The sequence below is a fragment of the Hemitrygon akajei genome, chromosome 12 (genome assembly GCF_048418815.1).
Source record: "Hemitrygon akajei chromosome 12, sHemAka1.3, whole genome shotgun sequence".
NCBI classification, from domain to species: Eukaryota; Metazoa; Chordata; class Chondrichthyes; order Myliobatiformes; family Dasyatidae; genus Hemitrygon; species Hemitrygon akajei.
The window spans coordinates 58764913-58785847 of NC_133135.1; the positions used below are offsets into that span (position 1 = coordinate 58764913).

Consider the following 20935-nt stretch of genomic DNA (forward strand, 5'->3'; position numbering starts at 1 on the left):
ACTTAGTACACTCAACTGCCACTTTATTAGTTACACCTGCTCATTAATGCAAATATCTAATCAGCCATGATTAAGAGGCTCAGTTGTTGTTCAGACAAAACATCCAGAATGGGGAAGAAATGTGATCTAAGTAACTTTAACCATGGAATGACTGTTGCTGCCATACGGGATGGTTTGATTATCTCAGAAACTGCTGATCTCTTGGGATTTTCACCAACAACAGTCTCTAAATTTACAGTGAATTGTGTGGGTGACAATGCCTTGCTCATGAGAAGTCTGAGGAGAATGGGCAGACTGGTTCAAGCTGACAGGAAGGTGATAGTGACACATATAGTCATGCTTTAAACAATGGTTGCAAAGTGCAACAAGTTGAACCTTGAAGTAGATGAGCTACAGCAACTGAAGACTGCACCAGATTCTACTCCTGTACCTAATAAAGTAGCCACTGAGTGTATATTAAGTCTGTCCAACAATCTCAGTTTCTTAGTACACTTAACACTGAAGCTCACTCTTACCAGGCTTTCTGAATAAAGTTTACGCTCTGTAAAAGACAGTTGCATTTCTACAATCTGCCGTCTGCTGAAAAAAAATCACTTCATTTCACATACACAGCAAACAGCAGTGACTAAAACAGAAATATGCCAGATGTACAAAGACGTATGTCAAAGGAGTGGGCTACTCAATTCCCCTACCAATTTACTAAATAGCTGATTTGAGTGCAACTTCATTTTTTTAATCATTGCCTTCTGCTGGTAACCATTCACTCATCTGTTTATCAGGAAACCAACTCTGTCTTAACATTCAAATACACTGCTTCTGCCAACCTTCAGAAAATGATTTTATGTACTCATGACCTTCAGAGATAAAGATACCCCAGAAAAAAAACATATTTGATGCACCATCAATAACTCTCCGAGACGTGAGGCGAGATATAGGCTTTTATTGGCTGGAAGAAAGAACAAGCAGCATTTGACCACCACACTACATCCTGGAGACTGAGGCCGGGCTCAGTCTCCAATCGCCTTTATACCAGGGTCCGTGGGAGGAGCCATAGGAGCAGATATATGTAGTTCACCACAATATTTTCCCCATTTGCTCTACCTGGACTAAACTTTTTAGATTTTAATGATGATTTTGAATTTCAGAGCTCTGCAATCCCTCACCATTTAGATTTTATACTGCCAGACCTTTCCTGCCAATTATTTTCCACATCTATTTCATTAGCCAGATATCTGCCCACTCATTTAACTCATTTACATACCTTAGCTTTCTCTTCCTCATTAACATTGAAGGTAGGGCTGTCCATCGTTACTCCTATGACCAATTATTTAATTTCCACAACTACATACAAATTGTGCATTAGGACTGAAATTTTGACCTGTTTATCATTAAGACCACTTAACTCTGTCTTATTGAAAGCAGCTTTCACTGGCTAGCATGCACTGTGTCTTGTACATGACCAATTTGGGACATTGTTTTACAATGTTTAAATGCAGCTCCTGAATAATGGCTACAGCAAAAGGCCAAAGCACTGGAGAATTTTGCTCCAGAATCGAGCTGCACCTTTAGATGCATTTTCTAGTACAAATAGAGTACTGGCATATATTCAATTTGTTCAGCTTTTTTTTTGTTTAGGATACAGAACAAATGGAATTTGGCCAGATATTGTTTTACAGGCTGCTCTCAAATCTTGAAAATAATGAAAATAATGAAAGGTGCCTTGAGTATTAACAAGCACGAATTAGCAATTGTCTGCTATAGAGGTACAACTCTAGCCCTCATTACTGATCTTCAGATCAAAGCTGGAAAACAAAAACAAATCCCTGAGGGGAGTGGTGATAATTACTGTGCCTGAAATAAAAGCAGCGATAAGGAGCTGCTTTTATTTGGTGTAAATTTGGTCACAGGAAGATTCAAAACATTTCCATTAGCTGTAGTTTAACCTATCAGAAAGGAGAATAGCCATATCCTCTAGCAACCAATCAGCTTAGCTCTAGAATATTGCCCTCTAAGCAAAAGGACATTATAGCTGGTGGATTCAATGGTGAAATTCTAGAACAAGTTACCACTAGAAAGGGGGATTTCTTAGATGGTTTAAAGGCAGATAACACCTTTGGAGGCTGATGCAATGTATCCCAGGCTTCAACAGGAGATGAATGAGGACAGTGCGACAGCTCTGACGGTTTTGAATTCTTCACTGGTCACAAGTGAGTTGTCAGAGAAGACAGGGACAGCAAATGTGAATTTTTATTCAAGAAAGCAGCTGGAAAAAATAATTAGAAGTATGTGCAGTTCTGGCTGCCACACCTTAGGAAGGATATAAATGTACTCTCTAGAGACAATGTGGAGTGATATTTACCAGGATGTTGACTGGAATGAGTGTTTCAATCATGGATGAAAGAAGCCATGCTTATTTCTTTTGGAATGGAAAAAAGGATACAGTTATCTGACTAAGGGATACAATTTCAAATATGAAATTACAAAAGAGAAAATATGACTGAGATACAAGCATGATTAGATATTGGATCATGCAAAGTGTCTGTCCACGGCAAAGGTACATAAAATCAGAGGAAACAGGTTTAAGGGATTGGAGACTGGAAGAGGATCTGAAGTAGTACTTTTTTCTATCCACAGTGTCACTGATTCTATAAAGCATTACGCAAGTGGTGCTGATGGAAACAGGTACTTCTACAAAATTTTAGCAATAAATTTACATGAATTGGTAAGGCGTAGAACACTACAGATCAAGTGCTAGAAAGTGGGTCTAGCAACAGGTGAGGTCCCAGAGGACTTAAGAGTTGTCAGTGCTGTTCCCTTGTTCAAGAAGGGAAGTATGGATAAGCAGGCATTTGATGAGGTCCTTCATGGATCAGACATAATTAAGTGAAAAGATGGGCAAGTGTTATATCGCAATTAACTCACCACATAATTCCACAAATACTTACACTACCTATGAAGCACAGAAATGTGACAGAATACTCTCCATTAGACAAGCTGAGTACCATTTCAACATTCAAATAGCTCAACTCCATTCTGCAAAAATCAGCCCAATTGTTTGGATTGCCACCAACATACTGGAAATTACAGTTGATCAGAAACTCAGCTGGACGAGCCACATAAACACTATGGCTTTGAGAACAGATCAAAATTCAGAATACTTTGGTAAGTAACCTGCCTCCCAAACCTTTCCACCATTTACGTGCATGTCAAGAACGTGAGGCAACATTCCCCAGCTTATTGGATGAATGCAGCTCAAATAACACTCAAGTTACTCAACACAATCTGAAACAACCAGCCCCTCTTGTTGGACCTTATTTACTCTAAGCAGTTACTCACTACATTACTCTGACAGGACCTCCCAAAGCCACAATTATAATAGAGGAGGACAAAACCAGTATGCACTTGGAAACAAAACCAATACTTACACATTCTCCTTCACATCATCCCAACTAAGACATGTACATCTAGATTTACAATATAAATATATAATTCCTCCACTGCAAGTCCATATCCTGTGAACATCAAATAAAGCGAACAGTGCCAGATCAGAAGTGATCAACCAACATTCAGTCGCTCACATCTGTTCAGGTACAGACATTCTGAACGCACACTGCTCCACACTGTAGACACCCTGCTCCAGGCCAAGTGGTTTTCAATACAGCACATGGACCAGAAAGCTGCATAAGGACAGCGTATGTGGCGCCTGCTTCACGATAAACTCATTGCAGTGTTCGTATATAGTGGTCTTGTCTTCCTCTTGTTCTCCCAACCTGGAACATCTAATGACTAAATGCCAACTCTTCTACTTACTGAGAGAGCTCTCCGCCATGATCCTGACTGCTGTTTACATACCGCCTAAGGCAGATGTCAAGCAAGCACCATGATTTACAAACAAGAAACTGCCTACCCTGACGCCTTTCTCAGCTTTGACAGGGACTTCAATAAGGCCAGCCTGAAGAAATCTCTGCCCAACTATCATCAGCGCAACACCTGCAGCACCAGAGGACCCAACACAAATGCCCACTGGTACACTGACATCAAGAATGCCTACCAAATTTCAACCATCATCCACATTTTGAACATTCTGACCATCTGGCCATCCTTCTATCCACATATAGGTTGAGACTCAAGAGCAATGCACCAGACACAAGTACAACAAAGAGGTGGTGTTCATGACTGACGATCCTGAAAAGTAGCAAAGATCCTGGTATGACTTTCAGAAAACCATCTCAGGTGCAAAGTGGTAAATCCAGACTAAACTTGAATCACAGAGGAGTGTGAAACAGCTATGGCAGAGCTTGAATGCCATCATCTCCTACAAAGCAAAACCAGGCACAATACAGTGGCTATAAAAAGTATTTAACCTCCTTAGAAGCTTTCATATTATATTGTTTTACAACATTGAATCACAGGGGATCTAACTTGGCTTTTGTTTTACCTTTAATGTTCTTAAGCCATTCTTGAGTAGCTTTGGCTTTATGCTTGGGGTCGTTGTCTTGCTGGGAAAACAAATCTCCCAAGTCACAGTTCTCTTACAAACTGCATCAGGTTTTCCTCCAGGATTTTCCTGTATTTTGCTGCATTCATTTTACCCTCTATCTTCACAAACCTACCATGGCCTGCTGCAGTGAAGCATCCCCACAGCATGATGCAATCACCACCACCATGCTTCAAGGTAGAGATGGTTGTTTTTGATGATGTGCGATGTTTGGCTTATCCCAAACATAGTGTTTAGTCTGGCCAAAAAGCTCAATTTTGCTTTCATCGGACCATTGAACCTTCTTCCAGCTGACTTCAGAGAGACTTTTGCCACATGTCTTCTGGTAAACTCCAGCCGAGATTTCATGTGAGTTCCCCCCCCCCCCCCCCACCCCCCAACAGTGGCTTTCTCTTTGCCACTCTCGCATAAAGCTGCAACTGGTGAAGCACCAGGGCAACAGTTGTTGTATGCACAGTCTCTCCCATCTCAGCCACTGGAGCTTGTAACTCCTCCAGAGCTGTTATAGTTCTCTTGATGGACTCCCCCACTCATCCCTTCTTGCACAGTCAATTTTTGAGCACATCTGTTCTAGGCAGATTTACAGCTGTGTCATATTCTTTCCATTTCTTAATGATTAACTTAAATGTAATCCATGAGATGTTCAGTGACTTGGAAATTTTCTTGTATCCATCTCCTGACTTGTGCTTTTCAATAACCTTTTCATAGAGTTGCTTGGAGTGTTCTTTTGTCTTCATGGTGCAGTTTTGATCAGGATACTGACTCACCAACAGTTGGACCTTCCAGATACAGGTATATTTTTACTACAGTCAATTGAAACATCTTGACTGCACACAGGTCTCCAAAAACAGACCTCAATTTAACTAATTATGTGACATCTAAAACCAATTAGCTGCACCAGTGATGATTTGGTGTGTCATATTAAAGGTGGTGAATACTGATACAATCAATTATTTTGTGTTTTATACAGGCAGTCCCCAGGTTACGAACAAGTTCCGTTCCTGAGTCCGTCTTTAAGTCGGATTTGTACGCAAGTCGGAACAAGTACAAACGTACATCCGGTATTATTTAGAGTCAGTTAGTCAAACGTTTGTCTTAGTATATAGTATATATTTTACCTTTCTATGCATATAAAACACTTCAAAAACAGATGTATTCCAATAATTAAACCATTGCATTGCTTAGTAATAATTGTAGCTTTCATTGGGGCAGGGCCTTTCACATGCTCCATTATTCTCACTTTATCCTTTATCCTTCAAAATTGTTCCAATTGTTGACCAACAGTAGCCTAGTGCTTTTCCAATGACGTTTCACCTCTTTCCAAACACTTTATTATTCCATCCTGATCACTTTCCGTCAATGGAACAGAAACACTGCGTGTGGCGGGTCCCGGGCTTTGCCAACTCCCGAGCCCTGCCAAGTTCTAAGGACCACTGCACTGAACTCCCCGGGTCTTAAAGTCCACCGCACTGAGACAGGTTAAATGAGACAAGTGGGGGCTGTGCTGGGTTTGGGCATTTCATCCTCCACAATATTCCACATGGGAATTTAAACTGGAGGTGGCAGCGTTTTTTTTACGAGGTTGAGTTGTGAGCTCGACATCAACCCAGCACGGATGGAGAGCGCGCTCGGAGGTGATCTGTCACTGGATCGAACTTGGTAACCTCCGTTCCTGAGCCCAGAGCTGATCTCACTGCGCCACCAGCCGACCGGAAAGGGGGGGGGGGGGGGGGGCGGGATCAGGGAGAATCTTGCTAAGAAAAACTTATGCCAAATACAAAGTTACATACTCAACACAGTGTCAATGGCAACAACTTAAAATGTTGGACAGCGTCGCGTTTCAACTTAAAATGGCGGACAGTGTCGTGATCCGACTTAAAATGGCAGATGGCATTCTCTTTCCTCAGTTCGTAAATATGAGTTGTTCGTAAGTCAGATGTTCGTAACTCGGGGACTACCTGTATTTGTAATTAATTTAGATCACTTTATAGAGATGTTTTCACTTTGACATAATTTTTTTTGTTGATCAGTGTCATAAAAAGCCAAATTAAATCCACTGTGATTCAATGCTGTAAAACAATAAAACATGAACATTTCCAAGGGGGCTAAATTCTTTTTATAGTCACTGTACAGGAGTATACGTAATAAAGGACATCACCAATTACAGGACAACATCACCTGACTGTGCAGGTGATCCCTCCCTCCCAGATGTACTGAATAACTTCTACGCCCGGTTTGAGGTGGAAAATGACGTGGCGGTGAGGAAATCCACCCCTCCTACAAATGATCAGGTGCTGTGTCTCACCGTGGCCAAATTGAGAAGAACCCTGTGCAGGGTCAACCCATGGAAGGCTGCTGGACCAGACAACATTCCTGATAGAGTGCTCAAAGGATGTGCAGACCAGCTAGCAGATGTTCTCACTGACATCTTCAACATCTCCCTGAGCAGCGCCACCATTCCAACGTGCTTCAAGGCCGCCACCATCGTCCCCATGCTGAAGAAGTCTTCAGTGTCCCGCCTAAATGACTACCGTCCCGTTGCACTTACATCCATCATCATGAAGTGTTTTGAGAGGCTCGTCATGAGGCATATCAAGACCCTGTTGACCCCCTCAGACCCCCTGCAGTTTGCATACCGTCCCAACCGCTCAACAGATGATGCCATTGCCACCACCCTCCACCTGGCCCTAACCCACCTGGACAAAAAAGACACATACATTCCGATGCTGTTCATAGACTTCAGTTCAGCATTCAACACAATCATCCCTCAGAAACTGATTGGAAAGCTGAGCCTACTGGGCCTGAACACCTTCCTCTGCAACTGGATCCTAGACTTCCTGACTGGGAGACCTCAGTCAGTCCTGATCATGAACAGCATCTCCAACACCATCACACTGAGCACAGGGGCTCCCCAGGGCTGCGTGTTCAGTCCACTGCTGTTCACTCTGCTGACCCACGACTGTGCTGCAACACACAGCTCGGACCACATCATCAAGTTTGCTGATGACACGATCGTGGTGGGTCTCATCAGCAAGAACGACGAGTCAGCTTACAGAGAGGAGGTGCAGTGGCTAATGGATTGCTTCAGAGCCAACAACCTGTCTCTTAATGTGAACAAAATCAAAGAGATGGTTGTTGACTTCAGGAGGGCACGGAGCGACCACTCCCCGCTGAACATCGACGGTTGCTCGATAAGAGATTGTTAAGAACACCAAATTTCTTGGTGTTCACCTGGCGGAGACTCTGACCTGGTCTCTCAACACTAGCTCCATAGCAAAGAAATCCCAGCAGCATCTCTACTTTCTGCGAAGGCTGAGGAAAGTCCATCTCCCACCCCCCACCCCCCCATCCTCATCACAGTCTATAGGGGTTGTATTGAGATCATCCTGAACAGCTGCATCACTGCCTGGTTCAGAAATTGCACCATCTCAGATCGCAAGACCCTGCAGCGGATAGTGAGGTCAGCTGAGAAGTTCATTGGGGTCTCTCTTCCCGCTATCATGGACATTTACACTACACGCTGCATCCGCAAAGGAAACAGCATTATGAAGGACCCCATGCACCCCTCATACAATCTCTTCTCCCTCCTACCGTCTGAGAAAAGGCTCCGAAGCATTTGGGCTCTCATGACCAGGTTATGTAACAGTTTCTTCCCCCAAGCTATCAGACTCCTCAATACCCGAAGCCTGGAGTGACACCTTGCCCTATTGTCCTGTTTATTATTTATTGTAATGCCTGCACTATTTTTGTGCACTTTACGCAGTCCTGTGTGGATCTGTAGACTAGTGTTGCTTTCTCCGTGTTGTTTTTTTACATAGTTCAGTCTAGTTTTTGTACTGTGTCATGTAACACCATGGTCCTGAAAAACATTGTCTCATTTTTACTATGTACTGTACCAGCAGTTATGGTCGAAATGACAATAAAAGTGACTTGACTTGAAAGGGGCCACAGGAATAGAACTTGGTAAAGTCTCCTGCTGCTGTAGCCCACCCACTTCAAAGTTTACTTTTGTTGTGCATTCAGAAATACTCTTTTGCACACCATTGTTGTAATGCGTGGTTAGCTGTCAGCTCGAACCAGTCTGCCTCTGACCTCTCTCATTAACAAAGCAATTTTGCCCACAGAATTGTGTCATGACCTCAGCCCCCTCCTTTGTGAGAATCGCAAGAGAGAGAGAGCCTTACGGGTTGGAATGTGGGCTGGCCGCTCAGCAAGACAAAAGCCTTGGACATAGCCATTGTCTTGGGAGACACCTTTGTGGAATAAGGAACTGGCCTACGTGCAGACCCTCAGGGCAATGTGAGATGGGTGATGGGGGAAGGATTGCCTCGCCCCCCACCCTGATGGACATCTACAACCCTGCCAGTCCAGATAAAAGGTGGGCTGCCGAGGCGGGGCCTCAGACACACCAAGGAGACACACGAAGAAGACACAATAGTGCTTCCCGTCGGGACGGGAAGCCATTCTGAAGGAAGCCACGTGCGTTAGATTCCGGATCGGGAGTCTGTGGCTGGACCCAAAAGGAAAAACAGCTTTAACTAACAGCAGGGATTTGCTTCGCAAGGACGACGGGCAAGTTTCCTTTTCTCTCTCTCCAACATGTGAAACACCAGCGGTTCCCGAAACGGGGAAGCCTGCAGACTTTGAGTGACTCTTATACCCAATTGGACTCAGTATCCCCTAGACAACGATAGAGCTCATTTTTGATTGATTATTACTACACCTGTGCTTTAGATTGAGTTTTGATGATGTATATGATCTGAATGTTTTGTATTAACCATACGTTTGTGCCCCTTTATAAATAAAAACGTTTGAAAATAGTAGCACCAGGCTTCAGCGGACCTCTCTATCTTTGCTGGTAAGTCACCCGGTTACTGGGGAACGTAACAATTGCCACTCACTGGATGTTTTCTGTTTTGCATACAATTCTCTGTAAACTCTAGAGTCTGTTGTGTGTAAAAATTCCCGGAGATCAGCAATTTCAGATGTCCTCAAACCACCCCATCTGGCAGCAACAATCATTCCATGATCAGTCACTTAGATTACATTTCTTCCCCATTCTGATGTTTGGTCTGGACAACTGAACCTCTTGAGTTGTTGCATGATTGGCTGATTAGATATTTGCATTAACGAGCAGGTGTATCTAATAAAGTGGCCACAGACTGTATGCACACTGATAATAAACGTTACTTTGATCTCAACTTTTTTTAGACTTTGACACCTTACTTTGAGAAATGTTCAGAAAAGATCATCCCTGAATCTACCCTGTCAAGCCCCATAATAATTTTGTGTTTCAATGAGCACATCTCTCATCTTAAATTGAGTCTGCTTGGTTTCTCATCATCAGGTAATCTATTTCTTACTCAGAATCAATTTAGTGAATGTCAATGGCAATTAGTCTACCATAAATCTATCTTATTTATTTATTTGCTTAAATTACATCCAATTATAGCAATACTCAAACAATGCAAACTCCTTAATGACCAATAAAATGGTATTGAGCTTAACATGAATCACTCAGCACTACAGATGGAGCTTTACATTCTGCCTGTCCTATTTCCGAAGAATTAGACACTGCAAACATCCCCTGGGTCATACAATGGTATCTTCAAGTCAAGTCAAGTCAACTTTTATTGTCATTTCGACCATAACTGCTGGTACAGTGCATAGTAAGAATGAGACAACATTTTTCAGGACCATGGTGTTACATGACACAGTACAAAAAACTAGGCTGAACTACATAATAATAAAAAACAGAGAAAGCTACACTAGACTACAGACCTACACTGGACTACATAAAGTGCACAAAAACAGTGCAGGCATTACAATAAATAATAAACAGGACAGTAGGGCAAGGTGTTAGTCCAGGCTTCGGGTATTGAGGAGTCTGACTGAGGAGCTTGGGGGAAGAAACTGTTACATAGTCTGGCTGTGAGAGCCCAAATGCTTCGGAGCCTTTTCCCAGATGGCAGGAAGGAGAAGAGATTGTATGAGGGGTGCATGGGGTCCTTCATAATGCTGTTTGCTTTGCGGATGCAGCGTGTAGTGTAAATGTCCGTGATGGCAGGAAGAGAGACCCCGATGATCTTCTCAGCTGACCTCACTATCCGCTGCAGGGTCTTGCGATCCGAGATGGTGCAATTTCCGAACCAGGCAGTGATGCAGCTGCTCAGGATGCTCTCAATATAACCCCTGTAGAATGTGATGAGGATGGGGGGGTGGGAATTGGACTTTCCTCAGCCTTCGCAAAAAGCAGAGACGCTGCTGGGCCTTCTTTGCTATGGAGCTGGTGTTGAGGGACCAGGTGAGATTCTCCTCAGGTGAACACCAAGAAATTTGGTGCTGTTTACGATCTCTACCAAGGAGCCATCGATGTTCAGCGAGGAGTGGTCGCTCCGTGCTCTCCTGAAGTCAACAACCATCTCTTGTTTTATGATGCACCATCAATAACTCACGCTGAGACTTAGGAAGTGAGATATCGGCTTTTATTGACTGAAGAACAACACTACATCCTGGGAAAATGAGGGAGAGCAGCAGACCACAGTCGCCTTTATACAGGGGTCTGTGGGAGGAGCCACAGGAGCAGTCAGCAGGGTCTGTGGGAGGAGCCACAGGAGCAGTCAGACAGGTATATCTAGTTCACCACATTCACCCCCCCTTTGTTTAAAAAAAAAATCCCCAAGTATATTTACAGGTTAAGTCTATCAGGTGGTCGAATCGTTCGCTGCGATCTACGTAGCTCCGGCTGCAATTGCACAGGAGCCGGAGGTGGTGATGCACAGGTGCCGGAGGTGGTGATGGCACAGGTGCCGGAGGTGGTGTTAGCACTGGAGGCGGAGAGTGGGTTGGTTCTGTCCCAACAGGAGGTGTCAGGGATCCCTCGCGTGTGAGCGAGGTCCCTGGAATAGACACGTACGAGATGCCCGGTACATGAGCGTCGTGAGGAGTCTGGGTGTGGCACGGTGCGTGCGGTGTCACCTCGGGTACAGGGTGCATAGTTACTGTGGAATGCTCGGGGTAGTGGTCTGCTGCTCCGGCGGGCGCCAGGTCGCGGACAGAGACCGTGTCCTCCCGCCCATCAGGCAAGACCACGTAGGCATACTGGGGACTAGCATGCAGGAGGTGAACCCTCTCGACCAGCGGTGAGTACTTATTACTCCTCGCATGTTTACGTAGCAGCACTGGCCCCGGGGACGTCAGCCAAACTGGTAGGGTGGTCCCAGTGACAGACTTCCTGGGAAAAGAGAATAGGCGTTCGTGAGGGGTGGCATTAGTGGACGTACACAACAGGGAGCGGATAGAGTGGAGTGCCTCAGGGAGGACCTCCTGCCATCGGGAGACCGGCAACCCTTTTGACTTAAGGGCTAAAAGTGTGGCCTTCCACACTGTGGCATTCTCCCTCTCCACCTGGCCATTCCCCCGGGGATTATAACTCGTGGTGCGACTAGTAGCAATGCCCCTAGCTAGCAGGAACCGGCGCAACTCGTCACTCATAAAGGAGGACCCTCTATCACTGTGGACATAGCAGGGATATCCGAACAGAGTGAAGAGCTGGTGCAGGGCTTTTATGACCGACGTGGTAGTAGTGTCGGGGCAGGGAACGGCAAAGGGGAATCGCGAGTACTCATCAATAATACTGAGAAAATAGACATTGCGGTCGGTGGAGGGAAGGGGGCCCTTAAAGTCAACACTCAGTCGCTCAAAAGGGCGGGTGGCCTTGACAAGCTGCGCAGTGTCAGGACGGTAGAAGTGCGGTTTGCACTCAGCGCAGATCTGGCAGTCCCTGGTCATCGTCCTGATGTCCTCCAGGGAATACGGCAGGTTCCGGGCTTTAATGAAATGGTAGAATCGGGTGACCCCCGGGTGGCAAAGTTGGGCATGAAGGGCATACAGCTGGTCGAGCTGGGCACTAGCACACGTTCCCCGGGATAGGGCATCAGAGGGTTCATTGAGCCTGCCAGGCCGGTACAGGATATCATAATTGTAGGTAGAGAGTTCTATTCTCCATCGCAAAATTTTATCATTTTTGATTTTGCCCCGCTGTTGGTTGCTGAACATGAACGCAACCGAGCGCTGGTCGGTCAGCAAGGTGAACCTTTTGCCGGCGAGATAGTGCCTCCAGTGCCTAATAGCTTCCACTATGGCCTGGGCTTCTTTCTCCACCGCGGAGTGCCGAAGTTCAGAGCCTTGAAGGGTACGAGAAAAAAACGCCACTGGTCTGCCTTCCTGATTGAGGGTAGCAGCCAGCGCGACGTCAGAGGCGTCACTCTCTACTTGGAAGGGAATGGTCTCGTCTACCGCATGCATCGTTGCTTTGGCAATGTCCCCTTTAATGCAGCTGAAGGCCGCGCGGGCCTCGGCAGAGAGGGGAAAAGTGGTAGACCGGACCGGGGGCGGGCCTTGTCTGCGTAATGGGGAACCCATTGGGCGTAATAGGAAAAAAAACCCAGGCACCGCCGGAGGGCCTTGAGAGTGGTGGGAAGAGGAAGTTCTAACAGGGGGCGCATATGGTCGGGGTCAGGGCCAATGACCCCGTTCTCCACGACATACCCAAGGATAGCGAGTCGTGTGGTTCTGAACAAACACTTGTCCTTGTTATAAGTGAGGTTCAAAGCATCGGCTACTTGGAAAAATCGTTGGAGGTTGGCGTCATGATCCGACCAGTCGCGACCACAAATGGTGATGTTATCTAGATAGGGAAATGTGGCCTTCAGTTTGTACTGGTCCACCATCCGGTCCATCTCCCTCTGGAAGACTGAGACTCCATTTGTGACACCAAATGGGACGCGCAGAAAGTGATAGAGCCTGCCACCCGCCTCGAAGGCGGTGTAGGGGCGGTCCTCTGGGCGGATGGGGAGCTGGTGATAAGCGGATTTCAGATCAATTGTCGAGTACACCTTGTACTGAGCTATCTGGTTGACCATATCCGCGATGCGGGGTAGGGGGTACGCGTCAAGCTGCGTGAATCTATTGATGGTCTGGCTGTAGTCCACAACCATCCTATTTTTCTGCCCAGCCCGAACAACGACCACCTGGGACCGCCATGGGCTTGTGCTCGGCTCAATGATCCCCTCCCCGAGCAGCCGCTGCACCTCTGAATGAATAAAGGCCCTGTCCCCCGCACTGTACCTCCTACTTTTAGTTGCCACCGGTTTACAGTCGGGGGTCAGGTTGGTGAACAGCGATGGGGGAGGGATCTTGAGGGTGGAGAGGCTGCAAGTAGTGTCAGCAGCACAAGGTGTGGGTCGGTGTGTATGTGCGTGTGGTAACGGAGTATATGGCGAAGTCCCACCAAACTGAGGATTCCTGACAGTGAGTGGTGGGAGGGGCCCGTCATATGCCATAGTCACACTTTTGAGATGGCTCTGGAAGTCCAGCCCCAACAGCACAGGTGCGCACAGTCGAGGCATGACCAGGAACGCAAAGTTCCGATATTCTGTGCCCTGCACCACCAATGTCGCTACACAACCCACCCGGATGTCTGTGGAATGCGACCCAGAAGCCAAGGTGATCCTGTGACGTACCGGCCGTGTCACGAGTCCACAGCGTTTCACTGTGGCCGGGTCAATAAAACTCTCAGTGCTGCCCGTGTCAAACAGGCAGCTAGTCCTGTGCCCCTCCACCAGGATATCCATCATCGACCTTGCGAGCTGGTGCGGAGCGCTTTGGTCGAGGGTCACGGAAGCCAGCGTTGAACGGGGCGAGTCGGGGGCGGGGCCTGGTGACGCTGGCAAAGATGGCCGCTCACATCCGGGCATGCAAGATGGTGAGTCGGGGGCGGGGGCCTGGTGACGCCAGCAAAGATGGCCGCTCACATCCGGGCATGCAAGATGGCGGCTCCCAGGTCGCACACGGGTAGGTAGGGGCGGGGCCTGGTGACGCCGGCAAAGATGGTTGTCCACATCCGGTCATGCAAAATGGCGGCCCCCAGGTCTCAGACGCAGCGCTGCTCGACCCCGGGCGTGGTTTAGATTTACAGACCTTGGCGAAATGGCCCTTCTTCCCGCAGCTGGAACAAGTTGCTTCGCGAGCCGGACAACTGTTTCTGGCATGTTTCTGAAGCCCACAAAAGTAACAGTGTTTTATACTCGGCGAATTCGAGGAGTTCGTGATACCGCGACTGGCAGCGGCGTTGGCGAATTCGCTCGGAACCGGGGAATCGCGCGGCTGGACCGCTTCGGCGTACAGCTGCGCAGCCTCTAACGTATCAGCCGTCTCTATCGTGGAGCGTAAGGTAAGATCAGCTTTTTCCAGCAGCCGCTGGCATAAATACACTGACCGGACTCCAGTCACAAAAGCGTCTCGGACCAAGAGTTCCGTATGCTGTTCCGCTGTGAGCGCTTGGCAGTCACAAGTCCGCACGAGTGCCTGTAGAGCTCGGAGAAATTCAGCAGTCGACTCCGTAGGCCACTGTTTTCGTGTTGCCAAGCGGTGCCGTGCATAAACAGCGTTTACCGGCCGCAGGTACTGTCTTTTGAGGGCGGCAAGCGCCCCCTCGTAGCTGGAGAGGTCCCTGATGAATGGATAAACTTTCGGGGCGACCCTCGAGAGGAGAAGTCTGTGCCGAACAGCCAAGTCGGTGGCACGAACCTCCTCCAAGTACGATTGGAAGCACACAAGCCAGTGTTCAAAGACAAGAGCTGCTTCAGGGTCTCGGGGGTCCAAATCTAGGCGTTCTGGGCGTAAAGCGGTTTCCATGTTGAAATTTCAGTCAATAAAATTGATGCACCATCAATAACTCACGCTGAGACTTAGGAAGTGAGATATCGGCTTTTATTGACTGAAGAACAACACTACATCCTGGGAAAATGAGGGAGAGCAGCAGACCACAGTCGCCTTTATACAGGGGTCTGTGGGAGGAGCCACAGGAGCAGTCAGCAGGGTCTGTGGGAGGAGCCACAGGAGCAGTCAGACAGGTATATCTAGTTCACCACATTTTATTCACATTAAGAGACAGGTTGTTGGCTCTGCACCAGTCTGTTAGCCGCTGCACCTCCTCAATGTAAGCTGACTCATCGTTCTTGCTGATGAGACCCACCACGGTCGCGTCATCGACGAACTTGATGATATGGTCCGAGCTGTGTGTTGCAGCACAGTCGTGGGTCAGCAGAGTGAACAGCAGTGGACTGAGCACGCAACCCTGGGGAGCCCCCGTGCTCAGTGTGATGGTGTTATAGAGATGCTGCTCCCGATCCAGACTGACTGAGGTCTCCCAGTCAGGAAGTCTAGGATCCAGTTGCAGAGGGAGGTGTTCAGGCCCAGTAGGCTCAGCTTTCCAATTTTACCAAGTAATTTACAACATTTCAATGGTCACAAATTATTATAACATTAAGTAATTCTGAACCATCATTCATTTGTATATGCAGTGCCAAGCACCCCATCTTTCAGAAATTAATTTGTTATAAACAGCTGCCAATCTAAAAGCAGCACAAGTGAACTGCACTACATACAAAATATAATAAAAGGCTTTTTAAATATATAGCAACTCACACCCAATCCTGGAGGAACTCAGCAGGCTAGGCAGCATCTATGGAAAAGAGTAAATTGTTCATGTTTCAGACTGAGACCCTTCATCAGGACTGGAAAGAAAGAAAAGTCAGAGTAAGAAGATGGGGGGGGGGGGGGGGGGAAGAAGTACAAGGTGGCCGGTGATAAGTGAAACTGGGAGCGGGGAGGGTGAATCAAAGAGCTGGGAAGTTGATTGGTGAAAGATTTAAAGGGCTTAAGGGGTAGGAGCACCAGAGGAGTTGATGGGCAGGTAAGGAGATAAGATGAGAGGGGGAAATAGGAATGGGGAATGGTGAAGGGGGCAAGGCATTACTGGAAGTTGAAGGAAACTATGTTCACGCCATCAGGTTGGAGGCTACCTGGATGCAGTATTATGTGTTGCTCCTCCAACCTGAATGTGGCCTCATTGTGGCAGTACAGGAGGCCATGGACTGACAGCTCAGAATGTCAGGAATAATGAATAATGAACAAAAAGGAATAATGTTTACTCATTTCCATAGATCCTGCCTGGCCTGCTGAGATCCTCCAGCATTTTGTGTGTGTTCCTCTAGACTTCCAGCATCTGCAGATTTTCTCTTGAAATATATACATTGATTTATATTCTGTGCACTTGCATGAGCATTCTAATTACAACCCAATTAAGCCAATCAGGAGTCGAACTGCTTCTGAGACTACAGTAACCACATACCTGATCAATAACAACAAAAATTCCCCAAACATTAAAATTTAGTGGAAATGCTGGTTTGCATAATAATCGGATAACACACTCAATATTCCCTAATCCTACAGATGAAAAAGACAGAGATACATCATTTGATTTTTAGATATTTAACAAAAGAGTATATAGTAGGCCTTCATTTTTAAAAACCATGAAAATTCACTTGGAAAATGCACAAAGATAAAAACTAAATATCTTCAGCTTTAAAAACACCTCTCTGGAGAATAAATAAAACATGGTTGAGCTAAGCTGACTTGGAGTTTCAAAATGTGATTAATATGCACAACGTAAAATACCCAGCTGAAAAGAGGAATTGATCAAGTGACAGGGACGTTGTACCAAGCTTGGGTAATGAAAATTGAAAAACAGGAATGGGAGCAATTATCTTTGTATTTAGAATCTGTTCATATTTTTGATTGCTTGAATTAGACATTAGGAAGTTATTCAAGGGAACTCTGAGTAATATTTCACTAATAACATATACCAAATTATATATGAAATATAAGCAATTGGTAAGCTTCTGACAAAAGTAGAAACAGAGCAATACACAGTGATAGATTATAGTTGCTGCATATTCAGTTTCTTACCTGGTTATGGAATGTTTCAAGAGGAGCAAATGATGTCTTAACAAAAGTTGGTGCTGGTATCTATACAGCAAAAATATAATATCTTAAAAAAATTAAGGCAAAACTTATCCAGTGAAGAAATAATAAGTTATGATAAGACAAAAATGAATGGGAGTCTCTTTTCAATGGGAAGAGGCTAAAGGATAAAAGGTGAAAATTTAAATCAAAATAAAAGCTCCTAACCCTTGAACTCAGTGCCTCGACTAATAAACAAAAACATGCCAAATGCCATCTTTACCCCCCCTATCAACTTGTGCAACCACTTTCAGGGAGCTATGGAATTGCACCATAGTTCCTCTTTTAAGGATAAAGTTACGTTCAATAGGTGAACATAAGCCACAAGCAGCACATTTCATTATCATGAAGGATTTATAACTAATTTTCTAATTAATATAGAGGTTATTGATCAAAGAAATTTTGGGGCAATACAAATTGGCTATGCACAACTTATGAAAATGCTAAAGTGCCAATGTGTGAAGATCAGAGAATATAATCTTTTGCTACAGTGGACCCTTCCATCCCAGTCAAACACATTACTGACAGGCTCCATTTCAGCTCACACATGAATAGATCACATCTTATGAACGATTGAGTTTTTCAAGGAAATGACAAAGGTGAATAATGAAGGTAGAGCAGTGGATGTTGTTTAGATGGACTTTTGTAAGGCAGGCTGATCCAGAAAATTAAGATGCTCAAGATCTATTGTGACTTGGCATTTGGATTCAAAATTGCCTTGCCCATAAAAGATAGTTGTTGATGAGTTGCATTCTGGCTGGAGATCCATGACTTAATGTGTTCCACTGGAATCCATACTGAGGTCCCTGTGATTAACATAACTTGAATAAACATGTGATTGAATGGATTGTGGATAACATAAAAATTGCCAAAGGATTCAAGCTGGAGATAAACTCAGTTGTAGAAGTGACAGACTGAGTTTAATCCAAGCAAGTGTGAAGTATTGTACTTTGGTAGATCAAATATAAAGGAAGAGTACACAATCAATGGCAATATCTTTAACAGAGGGATTCTGTGGTGCAGTTCCATAGCTCCCTGAAAGTGGTTGCACAAGTTGATAGGGTGGTAAAGATGGCATATTGCATGCTGGTCTTTATTAGTCAAGGCATTGAGTTCAAGGATCAGTAAGTTATGTTGCAGCATTATTAAACTCTAGCTCAGCTGCATCTGGAGTATTGCATTCAATGCTTGTCATCCTATTACAGGAAGGTCAAAAAGACTTCGGAGAAAGTGCAGAAAGTCTTACTAGAATGCTGCCTGGACTACAGGATAGGTGGTACAAGGAGAGGTTGGACAAACCAGGACTATGTTCTCTGGAGTAGTATAGGGCAAGGGAAGACCTGATAGTTTATAAGATTATAAGAGGCATAAAGAGACAGCTGGTATTTTATCCCCCTGGGTGGAAATGTCTAATACTAAATGGCATGCATTTAACATTAGAGGGACAAAGTTCAAGGGATATGTGTGGGAGATGCATGGGGTAAGTTTTTCTTTATTACAGTGGTGTTTGCAGTGCACTCCCAGTAGTTGTGGTGGAGGTAGATATGATAGAAGCGTTTATGAGGTTCTTATGAGTCACATGAATATGTAAAAAATTGAGGAGTAAGGATCTTACGCAGGCTGAAGAAATTAGATTAATTACGCATCATTACTACAATTATTCAGGACATTTATTTATTTATTGAGATACAGCACAGAATAGGCCCTCTAGCCACATCACCCACCCTGATTTAATCAGAGCCTAATCATGGGTCAATTTACAATGATCAATTAACCTACCAACTGGTACCTCTTTGGATGGTGGGAGGAAACCGGAGCACCCGGAGGAAACCCAAGCAGTCACAAGGATAACTTATAAACTCCTTACAGGCAGCAGTGGGAATTGAACCCAGGTCATCTGTACTGTAAAACATTGTGCTAACCATTACACTACCATGCTGCACACCTCACACATGTACGGTGGGCTGAAGAGCCCATTCCTATGCTGTACTGTGCTCTAATTTAGTACTCATAGATAAATTCGAGCGTCAGCCTACATTTTTGTGATTAAGTCCTCGAAGTGGGAATTGAACTGATCACCTTTTAGTACAAAGACAAGAGCCCAGCTGGGATAAAGAGAAATCACAATGATTTGATTACACCACTTTGAAAAGGTGATGATATTTGTTTTATGGAAGAGATTGAGTAAGAAACTATTTCACTTTTCTCAGTAGTAATTCCAAAGGATGATTCTTTCTAAATCATTAGTTACATTTTAGACATTGCACATTCCCAGAACCCTTCGGATAAATTGCCCCTAAGAGCACAAAATGTCAAAGCAACAATTCAGTTTCTATTATAAATCATGTAAGTTTTTTAATTAGGCAACTGATTCAGTGTTTGGATGGCTTCTATGTGAAATTATCATTGATTTTAAAGGCTTCCAGCATAGCACCTACCACTGCCACACCCTCTGCCAAGCAAAAGCACACAGACACCATGGCACAATTTAAGAGTGTTCTTAAATAATGACAAAGCACATTGGAGCAATGGAGCAACAGTGAAGAGTTGAATCTAAGCCAATTAATTTCTGACCTGAACTGAAACATCACAGCAAAATTGCTGAATGGAATCCAATTGAAATTATACTTGCCTCACATTGTTCTTTTCCACACTCTGGAATAAATGCCTCAGGAGAGTTGTGAGATGTTACAGAATTCTGGTGCCACTGTTGCATGGTCTCCTATAAACATATAAACAGGTTCACTATTTCCAGACTGAAAAGAAATAGTGGCATTGAATTCATCTTTCATAATGTAACAAAGTTCCATCATCAAAAGCAATTGTTCATAGACAACCAAGTGAAAGATGTAGTTAAAACACCAAAGTAGCAAAGCATTTGATAAGAAACCAGCCAGAATTCATTTAATTCATTCCAAAGGACACCGCAAAGTAGAATGTTCTGCATTGTGAATCAAAGAGTAAATTCAAGTATTGTGGAATTCAGAAGGATTGGGGAGGGTGGGCGGGGAGGGGAATCACTTTAAAACTTGCCAAATACTGAAAGGCCTGGTTACAGTAGACATGGAGAGGATGTTCCCATTAGTAAGAGGGACTAGGATCTGAGGGCATAACCTTAGAATAACAAGACAACCCTTTAAAACTGAGACAAGTAGGAATTTCATCAGCCAAAGAATGGTGTATCTGTGGAATTTGTTACCAGAGGGCTGAGGAAGCAGTCACTGAGTGCATTTAAGGCAGAGGTGGATAGGTTCTTGACTGGTAAAAGGATTAAGGATTACAGGGAGAAGGTGACTGCATGGGGTTGAGAGAAGAAAGAAAATAGCCATGATTGAATGGCAAAATTGATGGGCCAAACAGCCTTATTTGCTCCTATATCTTATGGTTTTGTTTGGATGATGATTTATACTTCAATAAAGCCTGCATCATATTGACCACCATTTAAATATATTTTGACAATGTGAAGGGCAGCAATGTGAACCATAAAAGATGAATGAACTGTTGAACATTAACAGAATTGATAGAGTTGAAAGTATAATTACTAGCAAATTTCTACAGATATACCGAGAG

General features: G+C 44.9%; 1 protein-coding gene across 6 annotated transcripts in view; it reads right to left on the bottom strand.

The window, feature by feature from the left end:
* raver2 (ribonucleoprotein, PTB-binding 2) overlaps positions 1 to 20935 on the bottom strand; it is a 130162-nt gene that overhangs the window by 11322 nt on the left and 97905 nt on the right. For all 6 annotated transcript variants that reach the window (XM_073063195.1, XM_073063194.1, XM_073063197.1 and 3 more), the window contains 2 exons: positions 19998 to 20087; positions 17312 to 17371 (listed from right to left, as the gene is read on the bottom strand). In XM_073063195.1, the coding sequence (XP_072919296.1) occupies positions 17312 to 17371; positions 19998 to 20087 (150 nt within the window). The remainder of the gene's footprint in view (positions 1 to 17311; positions 17372 to 19997; positions 20088 to 20935) is intronic.